Source organism: Lepisma saccharinum, chromosome 6, assembly GCF_977018435.1.
Source record: "Lepisma saccharinum chromosome 6, izLepSacc3.1, whole genome shotgun sequence".
Classification (NCBI taxonomy): Eukaryota; Metazoa; Arthropoda; class Insecta; order Zygentoma; family Lepismatidae; genus Lepisma; species Lepisma saccharinum.
In genome coordinates this window covers 10702092-10717944 of record NC_139234.1, presented here as the reverse complement: position 1 = coordinate 10717944, position 15853 = coordinate 10702092, and the positions used below count along the sequence as shown (strand labels likewise).

Sequence of the window (15853 nt, the reverse complement as noted above, 5' to 3'; positions counted from 1 at the left end):
CATTAATTGGGTTTGATAACGAGCACCTGTGATTGTTTCACTTGGAGCCATGAATATTCGGTTTGGCCGTCAACGTGGAAGCATGGCCGGGATATCCCCATGATTTTTTTGCATTTTGGGTTATCGTAATGAACCCATTTTTCGTCCCCTGTCACAATCCGATGCAGAAATCCCTTCCGTTTTTGCCTCTGAAGCAACTGTTCACAAACACACAAACGCCGTTCAACGTCTCTTGGTTTCAGCTCATACGGGACCCAAGTTCCTTCTTTCTGAATCATACCCATGGCTTTCAGACGTTTTGAAATGGCTTGCTGTGTCACTCCCAATGATCGTGCCAATTCTTCTTGAGTTTGACGCGAGTCTTCACTCAGCAATGTCTCCAATTCTGCATCTTCAAAAACTTTCTGTCTTCCACCACTATGCCGGTCTTCGACGTTAAAGTCACCGTTCTTGAAGCGTTGAAACCACTCACGACAGGTTCTCTCACTTATATCGTCCTCACCATACGTAGTGGAGAGCATTCGTTGAGCCTCAGCCGCAGTATTCTTCATATTGAAACAAAAAAGTAGAACCTCCCGCAAATGGGGAGAATTTGGCTCGTACACTGACATTTTCAGTCGCGAACAACTTCACGATGCACACACCACTCGACTAATGTTTGAATGGGGTTATTTTGACAGAGGTCCAAGCTAACTTCGTGACGTCTGCGATCTGCTTCTTTCGACCGCTACTTCCTGTTGTTGCCACCTGTCGGAAAACGGCGGAAGCAAAGTTGTACACCTTGTAGAATTCTGGAATAACCATTCTAATCAAATTTATTCAATATTATTTCTCATTTTTGTAGGTTTTCTCATTGTTTTTATGTGTGATAAAAGTTAAATTTGATTATTCTGGCACACCCAGAAGACAGCTCCTGGCATGGTCGCTCCGCTTGCTCCACCCATGAGCAGAGTTAAAATTTCGGTCAAGCTAGGCAGCGTATTTAGGATGATGGAAATGAGCATTGCAGTTTTGACAATGTCACTGGGTAGAGACTTTGAATCAACATAATTACTGATACATCTCCTTCGATCATGTCTACTGATTCACTTTCAACTTCAACTGCTGAAATATCACAAATTTCCTCAACACTGGCTTCAGAATGACTTTTCGTTATCAAGTTTAGACTCTTTACTATCTTGGCTGAAATAATCGGATATACTACCTCGTTTATGCAACACGTTAAGTCCTTTTTATCTGCTTGCATTATATGAGAGGCGACAACTTAAAATATATTTGGAGGGGGGGGGGGCAATGTTGGCATAAATAATATTGTATGTATGTAAATATATTACATAATATATGTCCTCTACGTGAATTGGGGGAGGGTCAGAAAGTGCCCTGCCTCCCCGAAGTCCTCGCCTATTACTATTCCAGACAAATTAAAATTTTATCTTTCACAGACCAGTCACAAAAAAGCATTGATTTATACATGAATTTTCTCCAAATAAAAGCAAAGAAATATGGTATAATACGTAAACGGACACCACCATGCCACGAACTCTGCCAACTGCTCGCGCATACTAAATACTTTTCGAATGGACCACGACTGTTAAAATCTATTTGTTCAATTGTAATGAAGTCCAACAAAGGAGAACAAATTATCAAAGATGCTGCTGCTCCAAGAAAGACGACAGAATAAAACAACAATTGTCAAGAATGGAAACGGATTGACGAAAAGCACTGCGGCATCTCCTAATCGGGAAACAATGGCATTTTGTTTACATGTTTGCACGTGAATGAAAAGAAACCGATTGAGATGGAGAATCTAGAAACACACTTCATTTTTGAAGAGAAACTGTGTTTTGTTAGTCAATTGCTTTGCATGATTTATATTATAATTCTTTACCAGCTGATTACTTTGCATTATCTAAATAATATATATCATTTATTTATTCTATTTGGGTGGGCTAGAGCTCACTCAGTGGTGACACCCCTGATGGTAAGTAATAGAACAATGCAGTAATAAAAAACTCACAATAAAACAAAAGGAACTTGTGCCATGATATCTGAGTAGTAAATTAAGTATGATCTATTTCATGTAATTATGTTGAGAATGACTACCTTCACCAGCTCTCACAATGTGGCTGTTTCTTTTATAAAACACACATTCTCTTGTAATGCATTTATTTTTACGCTGCTTGGTAGATTAGGCAGTTAGGATCCTTGCCCGTTCTAAAAAGAAATAATCAAATTACTACAACGTATAAGTTAAGACTGAATCACAGGAGGCTAGATAACCTGCTTAGGAAATGAACTAGGAAGTGCTGGTTTTCTCCTCATACGATACTAGTTACCAGTGGCAGATATTAGGTGGGGCAGTTGCCAAATATTTATACATGCAAAGTATGTAATTTAAACAATAAACACTAGTTGAGACACAAATATTTTGGTATAAGGTTAAGGTGCACAATTATGGCCGGGAAAGGGAGAAAAAGGTTCAAAAATGTCCTGATAAAATAAATGCCTTTATTCAGTGCTCTCTTTTTCTGCGTCTTCTGTATATAATGCACACGGACCGCATAGAGAACTGTGGTTCTGCAGAATAGGTTTTGTTGAAATTTGTTTTTTTCTCTCACTGGTTTTGCTACATTATCTTGAGAACTATTGGGGCTGCAATTATTATATTGTACCATTTTATAGCTCTCGTTCAGTTCTACAAAATGAGACTATAGAATTTTATGGAGCAGCTTAAGAAGAGTGAAAATCATTTATTTTTCTGTTCAATTTTTTAACAGAACAGAAAAGGGAATAAATGTGCTAATATCACAAAAAGGTGCAACAAAGTGTGTTCATTTTACTTGATTTCATGTCCTAAAATACACATTTCAAATGATTGGTTTGAAAACAGCTGTATTTTTGGAAAGGTGCTGCACCTTAAAGTCCCTTCCCTAGTTATAATGCTTTTTATAAGATCTATCCCATAATACACAGGGAAATAAATGACTTTTTCAAACTAAGTTTGTTAATAGTAATAACAATGGACAGGTTGTTTTGTATTTCAAGTATGTCATACCTTCATATATGTGTGCATATGAAAAAAAGACAGAATTGACATATCGTGTAGTTTTCAAGAAATGTCACATTAATTTCTTACCTCCCAAGCCATTCGCAACAGTTTTAAAGGCATGGATAACAGATTTCTTATCTGGATACTGACATAAAAGTGTAAACAAACTTCATAAACGTACAAATTCCACCTGTGACATTTTGTGTGGTTCATTATTATTATTATTCTCACTCTGAATTGGCATGCTGTAATAGACACTTCTAGCATGGCAGTGGCCAATACATAATATAAGCAATGCATGTTATTCTGACATTAGATCACCCATCCTGGGAATCAAAACATGGTCTCCCATGAGCCAGTCAGGCTCCTGTAGTATGAACAAATTTGGTATTTTCAACATGAAGTAAGTATAATTTTGTTGCTGTTGCATGATTTGCACTGTGGGCCTTTACCCTGTGAGCACATTCGATCTGGTTTTGACTGAACTATTACTCTATTGTACTGACTGACTGAGATCTGGCCATGTCTCTGCTAGTAGATTCATGTGAAGAATGTATTGAAATGGCTGAACAAACTTCAGAGCTCCAAATTTGGGCTAGTTGTGTTACCCTTTACGTTATGTAAAATGCTGAACGTTCAACTATAAACAGGAGAATTTTTTTTAGGGTATACAATCAGTCAGCAGCCTCCTATCTGAATATAAAGTGAATTCAGAGTTAACTTTTCTTTTGCTACAGGTAATTAAAACTCTTTGAGTTGTCATGTTCTGTGTGCAGTAAAAAGTATATGTAGCAGAATTAAGTGACTTTAGTCAAGTAATTTTGCTTCATGTGTTCTGTTTCATTATTTCCAGACTCCTGGTCGGTTAAAATTAACCGACCAGCATATCATATTTAAGAATAACAAGACAGGGAAGGTGGAACAGATCCCAGGAGCTGACGTTGAATTAGTAAACTGGCAGAAACTGGTTGGTACGATTGGAATACGGATATTTCTAAAGAATGGCACTTTGCATCGTTATGCAGGCTTCAAGGAAGGGGTAAGTACATTCGTTGATGCTTTGAGTTGGTAGAATATAATTACGTTTTTATGTTAGATAAATTATGTACCAGTGCATTGTAGAGCATGGTGTCTACTAAGCAGGGATTACTGGAATAAGTGTGGAGTTTGTCAGACTTCATCATCTTAAGTCTTAATCTCAGAGCTTCATTTATTGTCCTTCATTTCAATTTCACAGTGGCAGAGTGGTGAGCACAGCACACTACGATGCCAGGGGTCCCTGATTTGAATCCCAGCCTGGGCATGCGAGTTATTTGTGAGTGGCCTTCCATCATTTCATCACACATCCTCATCTCCATGATTAGCCAAAAGTGGCAAAAAAGGAAGTAAAATAAACCAAATCCATTTCAAAATTACCAATTTGAAGAGAAAATAATATTTCTGCTATTTTGAAAATTGTTATTTTCCCTAAAATCTTGGCCGGTCAATCCAATTTCTTTCACAATTAATTATTTGTTGAAGTGCCGCATTTCATGACTTTGTAGTCAAAATTGGATAATGAGATGGAAATGCCATCTATATTTTAATATTGATGTTCAACGGAAAATTTCCAAAAAGTGAATTAGTTGTTAACCTTGATGCCTCACTTGACAGATCTGAATAAGATTAATTTCCATCAATCTGCACACAACTTTAAGCCACCTTTTCATCTGCAACACACAGGAGTTATGCCATGTAGAAATGGGAGTGCAAAATGCAGACTCAACCAGGTCTCTGTCATAATGTGCCATTGTTCTACCAACTGAGCTACTGAGGCAATATACAGCTCCATACTGGGAGAGACCGTGCACGATTGCAGTTATCAGTGTTTCAAAGTACACAGATGTTGCAGATTTTGGTACAGAAACTAGGCACATTTTGCAATCAAAAATAGTATAGCAAATGGCATGTCGGTGTTAAAATGGTGAATAAAACCCTACATTTGATTTAAAATCTACATGTATTACTAAAAGTAAACATTTCCTTCTAATACCACATTTGTGTAGTTATCAGGGTATTAAGTTAATTCCCATGTAAAGAAGTACATTTTTTTCTCTTAAATTTTTACAGCAAAATTACTCAATTTTCGATGATTTGCATAACTTGTAATAAATTGTCATGTTGGTAAATAAACTCTGAATTTTGTGTTAATAGCTTATTTTGCATTTTACACTTCATTTTCCATCATTTCACGACAAAACATGGTACGAAAATGCACCACACACCTTTCAAAAACATGAAATATGAACACTTCCATCCCTGAAGATGAGAGTGGTGTTAGCTCTCGAAAGCTGGGAAGCCTATCTGGAAATCACCTGGCTGATATCCCGAGAAAACCTCATCATTGCAGTGTGTTATTTCACCATAAACAACTAAATTTGCATGCCTCTATGTATTCTTAAAAGAAGAGAAATATACAGTTGATCTATTCTTTTGTTTGTAATAGTTTCAACATTTTGCTATTCAATCTTTGTTTTGTGAATAACTTTTAAAATTGATGTACATTAGTCAATCCATCTTAGCTAATCATCATATCGGCTCTGTACAGTTATCAGCAATTTTAATGATGTAGTGTTGTACAATTAAAAAACTGATGTTACTATGTCCCAACCACATATTTATAAAGACCACCTCCATAGTGTAATGGTAACATTATCTGGTAATTAAGTGGTTCCGTGTTCAATGTTTGTTGGAGACACGTTGTATGGTTGCTGGAGGATCAGGTATTGACGAGAGATTTTCATTGGATGATACTGATCAGTGCATGAAGTCTCATTGTAACTATTTTATGGTTTTCAAGAGCAAAGTCTGCTGCAATTGCTTTCCTGTAACTCCCCAATTACCCTGTTGATGCCAGTTATTCCACTGGGGATTGAACCTGCAAATTCTCTCACCAAGAGTACTAACCATTTGGATACATGGAAATCCAAATAGAAAAATGCACCCTAAAAAACAACCCATATTAAAATTATTTTATGTAAATTTTGTTATGAACTTTTTTTCTTTCAGGAACAGGACAAAATAGCAAAGTTTTTCACAGCCAACTACAAGAAGGACATGCTGGAGAAGGAGCTTTCCTTGAAGGGTTGGAATTGGGGGACAGCCAAGTTCAACGGTTCAGCTCTGAGCTTTGACATTGGTTCCAACACGGCATTTGAAATTCCTTTGAATTATGTGTCACAGTGCACCGCAGGGAAAAATGAAGTAACGTTGGAGTTTCATCAAGTAAGTGCAGATTGGTTTACAAAAAAACTCATGCAAGTCATTAACATTTGAATTGTACTAATATATATATATACACACATATACATATACACACATGCACACCATGCTTTATTTCTCATTTGCACCTTCTTAACTGCTTGTACGCTCAAAAAGTAGTGCCCCACATTTTCTTTCTCATTACTGGTTCAAGATATCGAAGTGTCCTGTTCCTCAGTCCAACTGTGATGCTTCCTTCGTTAGTTTGTGTGCAGAGTTTCACGTAAAGAAAGTGGGTCTGTGTGACACTCGTTACAAACAGAGAGCCATAATTGAATTCTTGGTGGCCGAGAACGAAAGTGTGGTGAATATTCAGAAACTGGTTGTGGGTACACCATTACGAACCAGAGACAAAGAAACAATAGCTGGAGTGGCACCACACACAATCACCAAGAAAGAAGAAGTTCAAAACAACAGCCTCTGCCGGTAAAGTGATGATCACAGTGTTCTGGGACATGTTTGGGGTCGTTCTTGTTGATGTTTTGGCCCAAGGTGAAACAGTAAATTCTGACAGGTACATCAACATGTTGGAGCAACTGAAGAAACTCTTCAGGAGAGTGAGACCAGACAGAAATGTGAAGGATGTGTTGCTTTTGCATGCAAAACCACACACGCGCCTGAAAACCACCGAGGCAATCGCCAGATTGGGGTTCTCCGTACCCCCATCCTCCTTACAGCCCTGATCTCGCTCCTTCCGACTTCTATCTCTTCGGACCAATGAAAGATGCACTGCGCGGTGTGAAATTTGAGGACAATGAGAGTGTGGTTCATGCTGTGAAAACATGGTTGTGGAAACAGCCCGCAAGCTGGTACAGGGATGGCATACAAGCCCTTGTGCCAAGGTGGCGTAAGGCCGTAGCAGTGAAGGGAGATTATGTTGAAAAATATCATGTATAGAGGATACATACAACAATATTCTGTAGCAATATCATTAACGTCAATTAAATATTAGCTGAGAAAAAAATGTGGGACATTACTTTTTGAGTGCTCTCGCTCCTGTGCTGTTTTCTCACCGGTCTGGAAATCTCTGATAATTAATGGAAATGAAGTTACATGGTAAAAAGTCATGGCATTTTGTGCAAAAAAAGGAGAGGGTTTAAAATATGGAGATGTTTGGAATATTATTATTGTAGTAGTAGCAGCAGTTTGTTGTTGTTATGAGGGTTATTCAGAAAAAAGTTCCGATAGGGCAATTAAGAATAGCCAAGAATATATTTAAAATCTAACATTTATGTTGCCATTTGATGTACATACGGTATGCTACTTTTCAACAAAGGTTACCAAGTATTGTTTTAGTCACTTGTAGTACGGTGTCTTTTTTTGTATTCCTTCTTTGTAGAAGATTGCTGTCTGCAATGCAAATCATGAGTTAATGGTATCTTTGACCTTGTTCTCATTATGAAGCTGCCAGTGATGGTGACCATGAGGAACTTGAAAATTTTTAGTGGGTTTCGAAGATTGTCCTTTATATGAACGTTTCTTGTTATTTTTAGCAGGCAGAGATGTGTTACAAATGAATAATTAGTGATATTATGTGGTATGTTTTATGATGTCCCCCACAAGGAATGCCTACATTATTAGGTTTGGTTCTCTTAGCATGAATATCGTTGAGGTGTATGTTGCGAGTGGAAAGTGCTATCAAACAGGTTTTCTACTATATTTCAAATTTATGATTTCTTCGATAGAGAGCCTGCCATGTTTATTCGTGAATTGCAGGTGAGAGTTTAGTGGTCCAGAACAAGAAATGTGTGAAGTGTGTTAGGTGCTATTTTTACGAATTGATACATGTTTTTTTTTTCATTCATGGATGACTAAAATTGATATTAATAAACGGTGAAACTGATAATTTACCATTTTTGTTACGTTATGATAGTTATGTTCACGGTGATCGTAATTACGCATTATCCTTTGATATCTGCCATTGATTTCTTGTGTGTATGATTAAATTTTCTTCAAATAAGTGGCAAAAGTAGTCTGGGATGCAAAGGATTGGATGTGCCATGGTTTATTTTGAGGATAAATATCTCGCTTATTTGTGGTTTCCTCATCTTAAAATTAGTTTCAGGTACCTTAAAACGTCGAAATGTGCAGATTGGAAAGAAAAGAGTTTCGAGGGTGTAAGTTTGGTCACCTGCCACCCAGAAAGGAAGGATTTTCTATGCAGAAAGACATGAAAATCTCTTGGCACTTATATGGGCTATATTACAAACGTACGACATGACGTGTACACACTGTTCAAATGTCTACAAATGTATTCATTTCTTGTCATGCATACTGCAGCAGCAATATTTCCAACTGGAACTTATTTTGTGGATATCTTTTGTGTTATTTAACCAGGCTGTGATGAAATAATTATCTTTGAACGTATGAATATTTTAAAGGAAAAGTGGTAAATTGCTACGGCATAGCTAGAGTGGAAACCTTGTACAGTGAAACGTAGATTTTCCCGCATTTTAAGATTTTACAGCTTGGTCTCCTGAAAAACTTAAAATTGAGGTTCTACTGTATATTAAAATTTATTACTGTTCATTGTCTCACTGAATGGCGTAGTGCCATAGTGTTATTTTTAGTTTTCTTCCATTGTCTAATCTCGTCTAAGCGTTACTTTTTCATATTCCTACCATGTTCAAGTGTGAGCATTGTTATCACCAGTATAAGTTCAAAATTGAATAGTCCCCCCCCCCCCCCCAGTTGTGTTTCTACTGTAGTGTGTGCTTTATTTACTTTTTGTCAATGTTTCAGTGCAACAGGAATTTAGTTGTTTATAGAATGCAAAGGTTGGTTAGTTATCTATAATACCGTTGAAGTATACATGCAAGCAAGTGACATGTTTTATTGTAATCTGTTTACAGAATGATGATGCACCAGTTAGCTTAATGGAGATCCGTTTCCACATTCCTCCAAGTGAGTTGGCAGGCGATGACCCAGTTGATTCTTTCCATCAGCAGGTTTGTACCATTTATAAATTGTCGATAGTACTGTGGAGATCTATGGGCAGCAAAATGTCCCAAATTATGAGTAGCATTATGCCCTAAAAAATATGGATTGTAAATTAAATGTGAATCTTTTTAGAATTGACTGATACGAATTTTACTGATAGTGGATAACTGTTATTTTACCAATCTGATATAAAATTATGAACGTTCCTTGAAGAACCTGCATGGTCCATTCAGCTCCCTAATTAATCTTTGTAAAGTGTTCTGTATAAATATTGCCAGGCAATCATCACTTTCATTCAATTTGCTACACATAATGTGAGGTTCAAGAATTGAAACAAATCTTCAACATTACACTAGCACCTGTGCAACTCTATTCCTTAAGAACGAATAAGGTGTAGTGGAAATATGAAACAAAATATCAATGGACAATTTGCATACTCATCTTACTGTACTGTGATAAGGTTTTGCCTTAAAAGGAAACTGTGTATTTGGATATATACAGTCAAGTCTCGATTCTACGACCCCGGGTATAACGACCCTCTCGATGTAACGAACCTTTTCCCGGGAACCGTGAAAAAATTAGGAAAAAAAAAGTTGAAAAATTGAAGGAAATTGGCCAAAAAATGCGTTGTTTTTTCCTCCACTCATTCCCTTTACGAGCGCTCTACCACTCACAGTTAGGTCTGAACTAAAAATAGACACCACCACACCATGCTTGAGTGATATCCAATATCATTTGACCTCTGCCCCCTCTGCCCTCCCCTCCCTCATGTGCACCAATGTTACCCCGCACCCGACTGCCACTATCCAACGTGCCAGCAGGCTTGTTTTGCCACGCTTGCTCGTGGATACGTGAGAAGAGAAGATCAAATGTACTTGGATGTTATTTTAAATCGACTTGACTTGTTTCCTTGCCCTAAGAGCTGCTGAAAACTCACGGGGGAGGGAGGGAGCAGCCCAAAATGACTGCTGGACTTGCAGTCTTTGCCAATGTGTATGGCAGGTCAAGCTCTTTCATCGATAAATACACCACCTTGAGAGATAAGATCGCAGGAATGTTCGAAAATACAGATGCGTGGCGCCTGGAAGTCTGGCCCATCTGTCCAGCTCTGACCTAGAGTTCAGTAGGTTCCCGTGAGTGAGAACTTTCGGCCTTGTAGCCGACAACTTCCGGTAACCGCTTTCATTCAAAACGTGTTCTTTGTTCCCTGCAACACTTCATAAAAAAGCGAAACTGTTAGAGATAATCAAAACCACATAGATGAACTAAATATCGTCAACCCGCTTAATGAGTTGTCATCCAGGTTTGCACAAAAGTTTACTTCGATCTTACGTGCATCATAACTCCCGTTTCCCACTTCATACGTTTTCCTAATTGTGTCGATGTCGTAATATCTGCCAGAAAAGTGTTCCGTTAAACGACTGACTTCTCCCTCTTTTCCTGTCAGCAAACGTAGAGGGGGGGGGGGGGGCAATGCAGATTGTTTCAGCCAGGATTTTCTTGCTGATGCGGGCTGATTACAGGCGAGGGTGGAAAAGGACCCATCCCTCTTCCTTTCCTTTGACATCTAAAATGGGGCAACCAGTTCTGCTTATATTCTTGAAAACGCACAAAAACAAGTAAAAAAAAAAAAAGTGACCCTCTACCCTTTCCCCAGCTCATTCTCAGCCACTGGTGTGCACAGCAATGTTGATAATTGCAGATTTCAAGTTTTTTTTATTTATTTATTTATTATTATTATTTTTTAATGCTGTTGTCTGCATAGGAAATATTGCCCGTATTATTGTCTGTTGCATGGTAAAATGTAAAGCTAGGGTCATTTCTTTCTTCTTTACACTGCTGTTAAAAGTTCCGTCTTCGACAGTTGCAGTTGCGTTATCTTTAAAATGCTGGGACTTTTCTCTTCCTCCAGTGTTGCACGAACTTCCAGCCGGTCTCCTTGTTTTTACGATGCAGCTGGCGCCAGTGTTTTGTCTAGCGTCTGCAAAGCTCTTGCTTGCCGATAACAGCGATGACTCATCCAGTGCCAAGGCAAAAGTTATTGTTTTGATTCGCAAAGCTGTTTTGATTTGAGGATAATGAAATTGGATCTCCAGAAAGGAAAACAAGAGTTAAAATAACTTCATGTTCTGCACCTTCTGATAAGCAAATCTGTAAATTTAATTTGCATCTGCTTTTCTTCAGAACCATTCATGTGGAGGAAAAAAAAGTGTGTTCAATGTAGGAATGGTCGCTGAGACTGGTTAAAAAGACATTATTCAAGGTGAAAACGTTTGGAAGGGTGGGTGTTTGACATCGAGAATACTCCTAAATCCAACATTAAATCCTCGATTAATGTGAGAGTAAATAACGATCTACCATTTTGATATGTGACAATGCGCAGTTTCATAAAGCTTGTTTTCAGTTCATTTTATGCTGATGGGCTAATCGGGACTAAATATACAGTTTAAAGTGAAATTCAATTCCAAACCCAAATGATTATCGACTGCCACGCTGTTTAATGAATTGTCCTAGAATACGCATTGAGTGAAAACAGATCGCAAGTTGCGTGTTTCCTTTTTCACGCTGGATTACAATGCAAGTCAAGGAAGGAGTTTGGACTGTTCCCTTGAATGGGGAAGGAGGGTGAATGAAGTTGGTTGAAGCAAAGAAAAGTGACTTTTTTTTACGATGTAATTTACACAGCCGAACCAAAACGAAAATTACAGCCCTGCCTTTATTTTTTTTTGTCTGGTACTTAAAGAGGTTGTGTTGTTTCTCCTGAGAGATCTAACCTTACCAGTTAATCTTGTAACAGACAATGCTCCAGTAAACCCGTATAAAATCCAACATTCATTCTGCCCGATTATCTCCCGACTTTTGCTGGCACCAGTCTGACTGGTGTCAAGATTCTTCGAGTTTCGCTTGCAATAAGCGAGAGATTGTTTTCCTTTCCATTGGTCTCAGTGCAAACGGGTTTCTCATGAACTAGAATTGTAAGAATTTCCTGGAAAAGCAACGACTGTGCACAATTGAAATAAAGTAACATTATTTTAAATTCTCTTTTGTGAAAACTTTTTCATGTTCTATTTTCCTTCTCACAACACACATCCTGTGCATAATAGGTTGTATAACTACCAGGATAAATGGTGTTACCATCTCCTAGGCATCTTTGTGTCCGTTTGAGCTCCCTTTAAGCTGCAAATTGGTGCAAATTCTAATAACGACCCCTTCGAAATAGCGACCCTTTTCCCGGGAACTGTGAAAGGTCGTTGAATCGAGAGTTAGTTGACTGTACATTACAAAACCAGGGTACATGAAATGTACAGTCGTGGACACTTCTAGGCTTGTAACAGTCCCATATACTTTGGATAGGATTACTACAACCCAGATGTGTTCATGTCTGTACCTTTGTCTTCATTAAAAATATATAAAAATTGCAGAATTTGCACTAAATTATTAGCCATTTATCAATTTACCTGGCCCATTGCCATTATTAATAAAGAGCCTGTAATTTAGTGCAACATTCTGCCATTGTGCTATTTTCTAATCGACTTTCAGGATGGCATAGTGGTAATATTGTTGCCTTGGAGCCAAGGGTCCCAGGTTCGATTCCTGATGGAAGTTTGCACTTTTAAAGTGTAGGTCTAGAGCATGTTATACTATCTGTGCATAAAGTGGACTTAAATAATTTCTTTTTCCAAGGCTGAACCTATTACAATCAACTGGTTGCTGGTGAATGAAATATTCATGTTCCTCATATATTATTTCCAATTTTTATATCAGATCAGTAGAAATAAAAGTTTACATTATTGACAAATTTTATATCGGTGCTTTATTGGTATTGGTAAATATTTGATATTTTCCTATTTTTAAGCAGTAAACTAATAGGTTGATGCCATAGTCACCATAGAAAGCTCACATACTAGCATAACTATTGCGAACAAAGTTAAGTTGCTACAAAATTCATGTATCAAGAAGAATTTATCAACAAAGCATCAGAATCTGAACAAGGATTATCAACTTGTCCCTAATATCCAGACAAGCATTTTAATATCACATCAGACATTTGCCTTACGCTGTGTTGCATTGCTGACAATTTCAATATGTATTGAAATATTTATAATGTTTCTTTTTGTTTCAGGTGATGAATAAGGCAAGCGTAATTAGTGCTACTGGGGATGCTATTGCCATATTTAGGGAGACACCATGCCTTACACCTCGGTATGTATTCTACTAGCTGTAGTGCTTTATTGTGTAGTATGTACGGTTATTGTATTAACTAGGCCAGCCTCTCCTGCCTGTAAGTTTTTCGGGAAGGAACAGTTTCAAGCAAGTGATATAAGGCTGTTCCCGAAAGAAGATGGAGAAGTAATTAAAGTTTTACATGAAAATTCCTATTTGGAGAAACCCTTAAAATTTTAATAGAAAAGTTCTAAAATTTATTGTTAGGGTCCTAGAACCATTCAAAGGTGTGTTGTTAACTGTTGAATATGTTATAGTTCATCACAAATAAATCACATCATTTTTTAAAAATATTTCTGCCATTTTAAATTCATCAAAAGCTAAAGCCAACTTTTAACAACACATTCAATACTCATATTTTGTTGTAATTCAAGTATGTCATACCTTCATTTGCACATAAATGAACAAACAGGACAAAACTGAAATACCATCTATAATTGTGGTTTCTTTAACTACACTGTTCATTTTTCAATGCAAAACCCACCCATTAATTTGGGTGGTCTCCCCTGTGGAGGCACATAGTGGTTTGGATCCCACTTTAAACTGTAGGTCCAGTCTCGATTAGGCTATCTGTGCATGAAGTGGACTTAAAACACCAACTGAAACCAAAGCAAACTCATTAATTAGGGGGGGGGGGATTTAATGAGCCTTTCACATATTGCATGGAGCACTTGCAATTTTGTTTTAGATCAATAGAATATTGCTGTCAATAAATTGTATATTGAGACTTATTGGTATCAGCCAATTTTCTTATTGATTGGTAGGAAACAAATAGTATGTGCTGGTAGAAACTCCAATAAGATACAGTAGTAATTTAATATATTTATTACTTAAAACAAACTACATTGTTTAAAATTCATAGCACAAACATGGTTCAATTTAATACTGAGAATGGTGACAGTGAGTCACCACAATTGATGAGCAAATAAAGCAATTTTTCAGAATAAAAATATTATATATTTGTGTAAGAAGTACACTACATTTTCTATTTACAATCGTAAATGACAAGTTGCACCTTTTTTATGAGTGGTGACTTAGGTTGATGTATTTTTTCTCCTTTAAACAATTGAGATAGAAACAAGAAAGTTCCTGAAACACTGCTTGTAGTAAGATCAAATATGCTGTCCATGATTTTAATATTAGGTAAATTTGATTGTTCACTGTGCATTTTGATAATTAATTTTGAGCCGGCTTCCTTGGCGGAGTGGTCAGCACAGCATGCTGTAATGCCAGGGGTCCTGGGTTCGAATCCTAGCTTGGACATGGGTGAGGAGTCTACCTACATCAATTCATCAGTCATTCTCATCTTCACGATTCGCCAAAAGTGGCAAAAATGTAAAGTAAAATGAACCACAGTCCACAAGTATTTTAGAGGATTTGGACACAACTGCTAGCGGGATTTTCTCTTTTCATCTGAAGTTTGTTTTTGCCCTTTTCAAAACTGATTGACTTTCCTTTTCTGTTCCAGAGGCCGATACGACATCAAGGTATTCCAATCATTTTTCCAATTGCATGGTAAAACTTTTGACTACAAAATCCCTATGTCTACAGTTCTACGGTTGTTCCTTCTGCCACATAAGGATGGAAGGCAGAAATTCTTTGTTGTGAGTATTATGAAGTTTTACTTAGTTCAAACATTCTGTTCTCTTGCAGTTGAACATCTGTATGTTGTGAAGACACTCTTCTCACATACTCAGGTGTGAGAATTTACTCTTAAACATGGGTTTGGGACAACACTGGTCTTCCAGGATAAAGGAAGAGCATTGTTTCATGTTTCTGCATTGTTTTCCCAACACAGAGTCAAAATGCATTTTTTGTATAATATTAGAGCATAAATTTGTTGTTTTATTCTAATACAATGACGTATGTGTTTTATAATATAATGCAATATGTTGTTACCTTCCAGGTAAGTTTGGACCCTCCAATCAAGCAAGGCCAGACCAGATACCACTTTTTGGTGTTCTTGTTTGGGCAGGAGGAGGAAATCAATATTGAGCTTCCATTGACAGAGTAAGTGTTCGCTTATTTTGTTCTCTTGCACTAAAATTAATCACGAAAAAAATTTCTTGTAGTAGCCATGTTTTTGAGACGTACACAGAAGGATGAAAAAGGAGAGAGGAAACATTAAACTAACCTGTGACCTCCTTAACATCTTTGTTCATATGCAATCAAGACTGTTTTATTGTCAGCATATATGAAGAACAATTGCTCTGTGTGCAATAAAACAGGTAAATTAAAGAAAATAATGTAAGTGATAGTTTTGACTTAAGCCCGCATCACACGGAACTGGATTTCCAGTAGGTATGCCCTAGTTGGCGCTGGACTTGCTATCAATTTGCT

At 37.3% G+C, this 15853-nt stretch overlaps 1 protein-coding gene across 1 annotated transcript in view; it reads left to right on the top strand.

Moving 5' to 3' along the window:
* Ssrp (structure specific recognition protein) overlaps nt 1–15853 on the top strand; it is a 43118-nt gene that overhangs the window by 6818 nt on the left and 20447 nt on the right. The window contains exons 2-7 of the mRNA XM_083123506.1: nt 3903–4088; nt 6098–6313; nt 9202–9297; nt 13413–13492; nt 14982–15117; nt 15420–15523. Coding sequence (XP_082979632.1) covers nt 3903–4088; nt 6098–6313; nt 9202–9297; nt 13413–13492; nt 14982–15117; nt 15420–15523 — 818 coding nt within the window. The remainder of the gene's footprint in view (nt 1–3902; nt 4089–6097; nt 6314–9201; nt 9298–13412; nt 13493–14981; nt 15118–15419; nt 15524–15853) is intronic.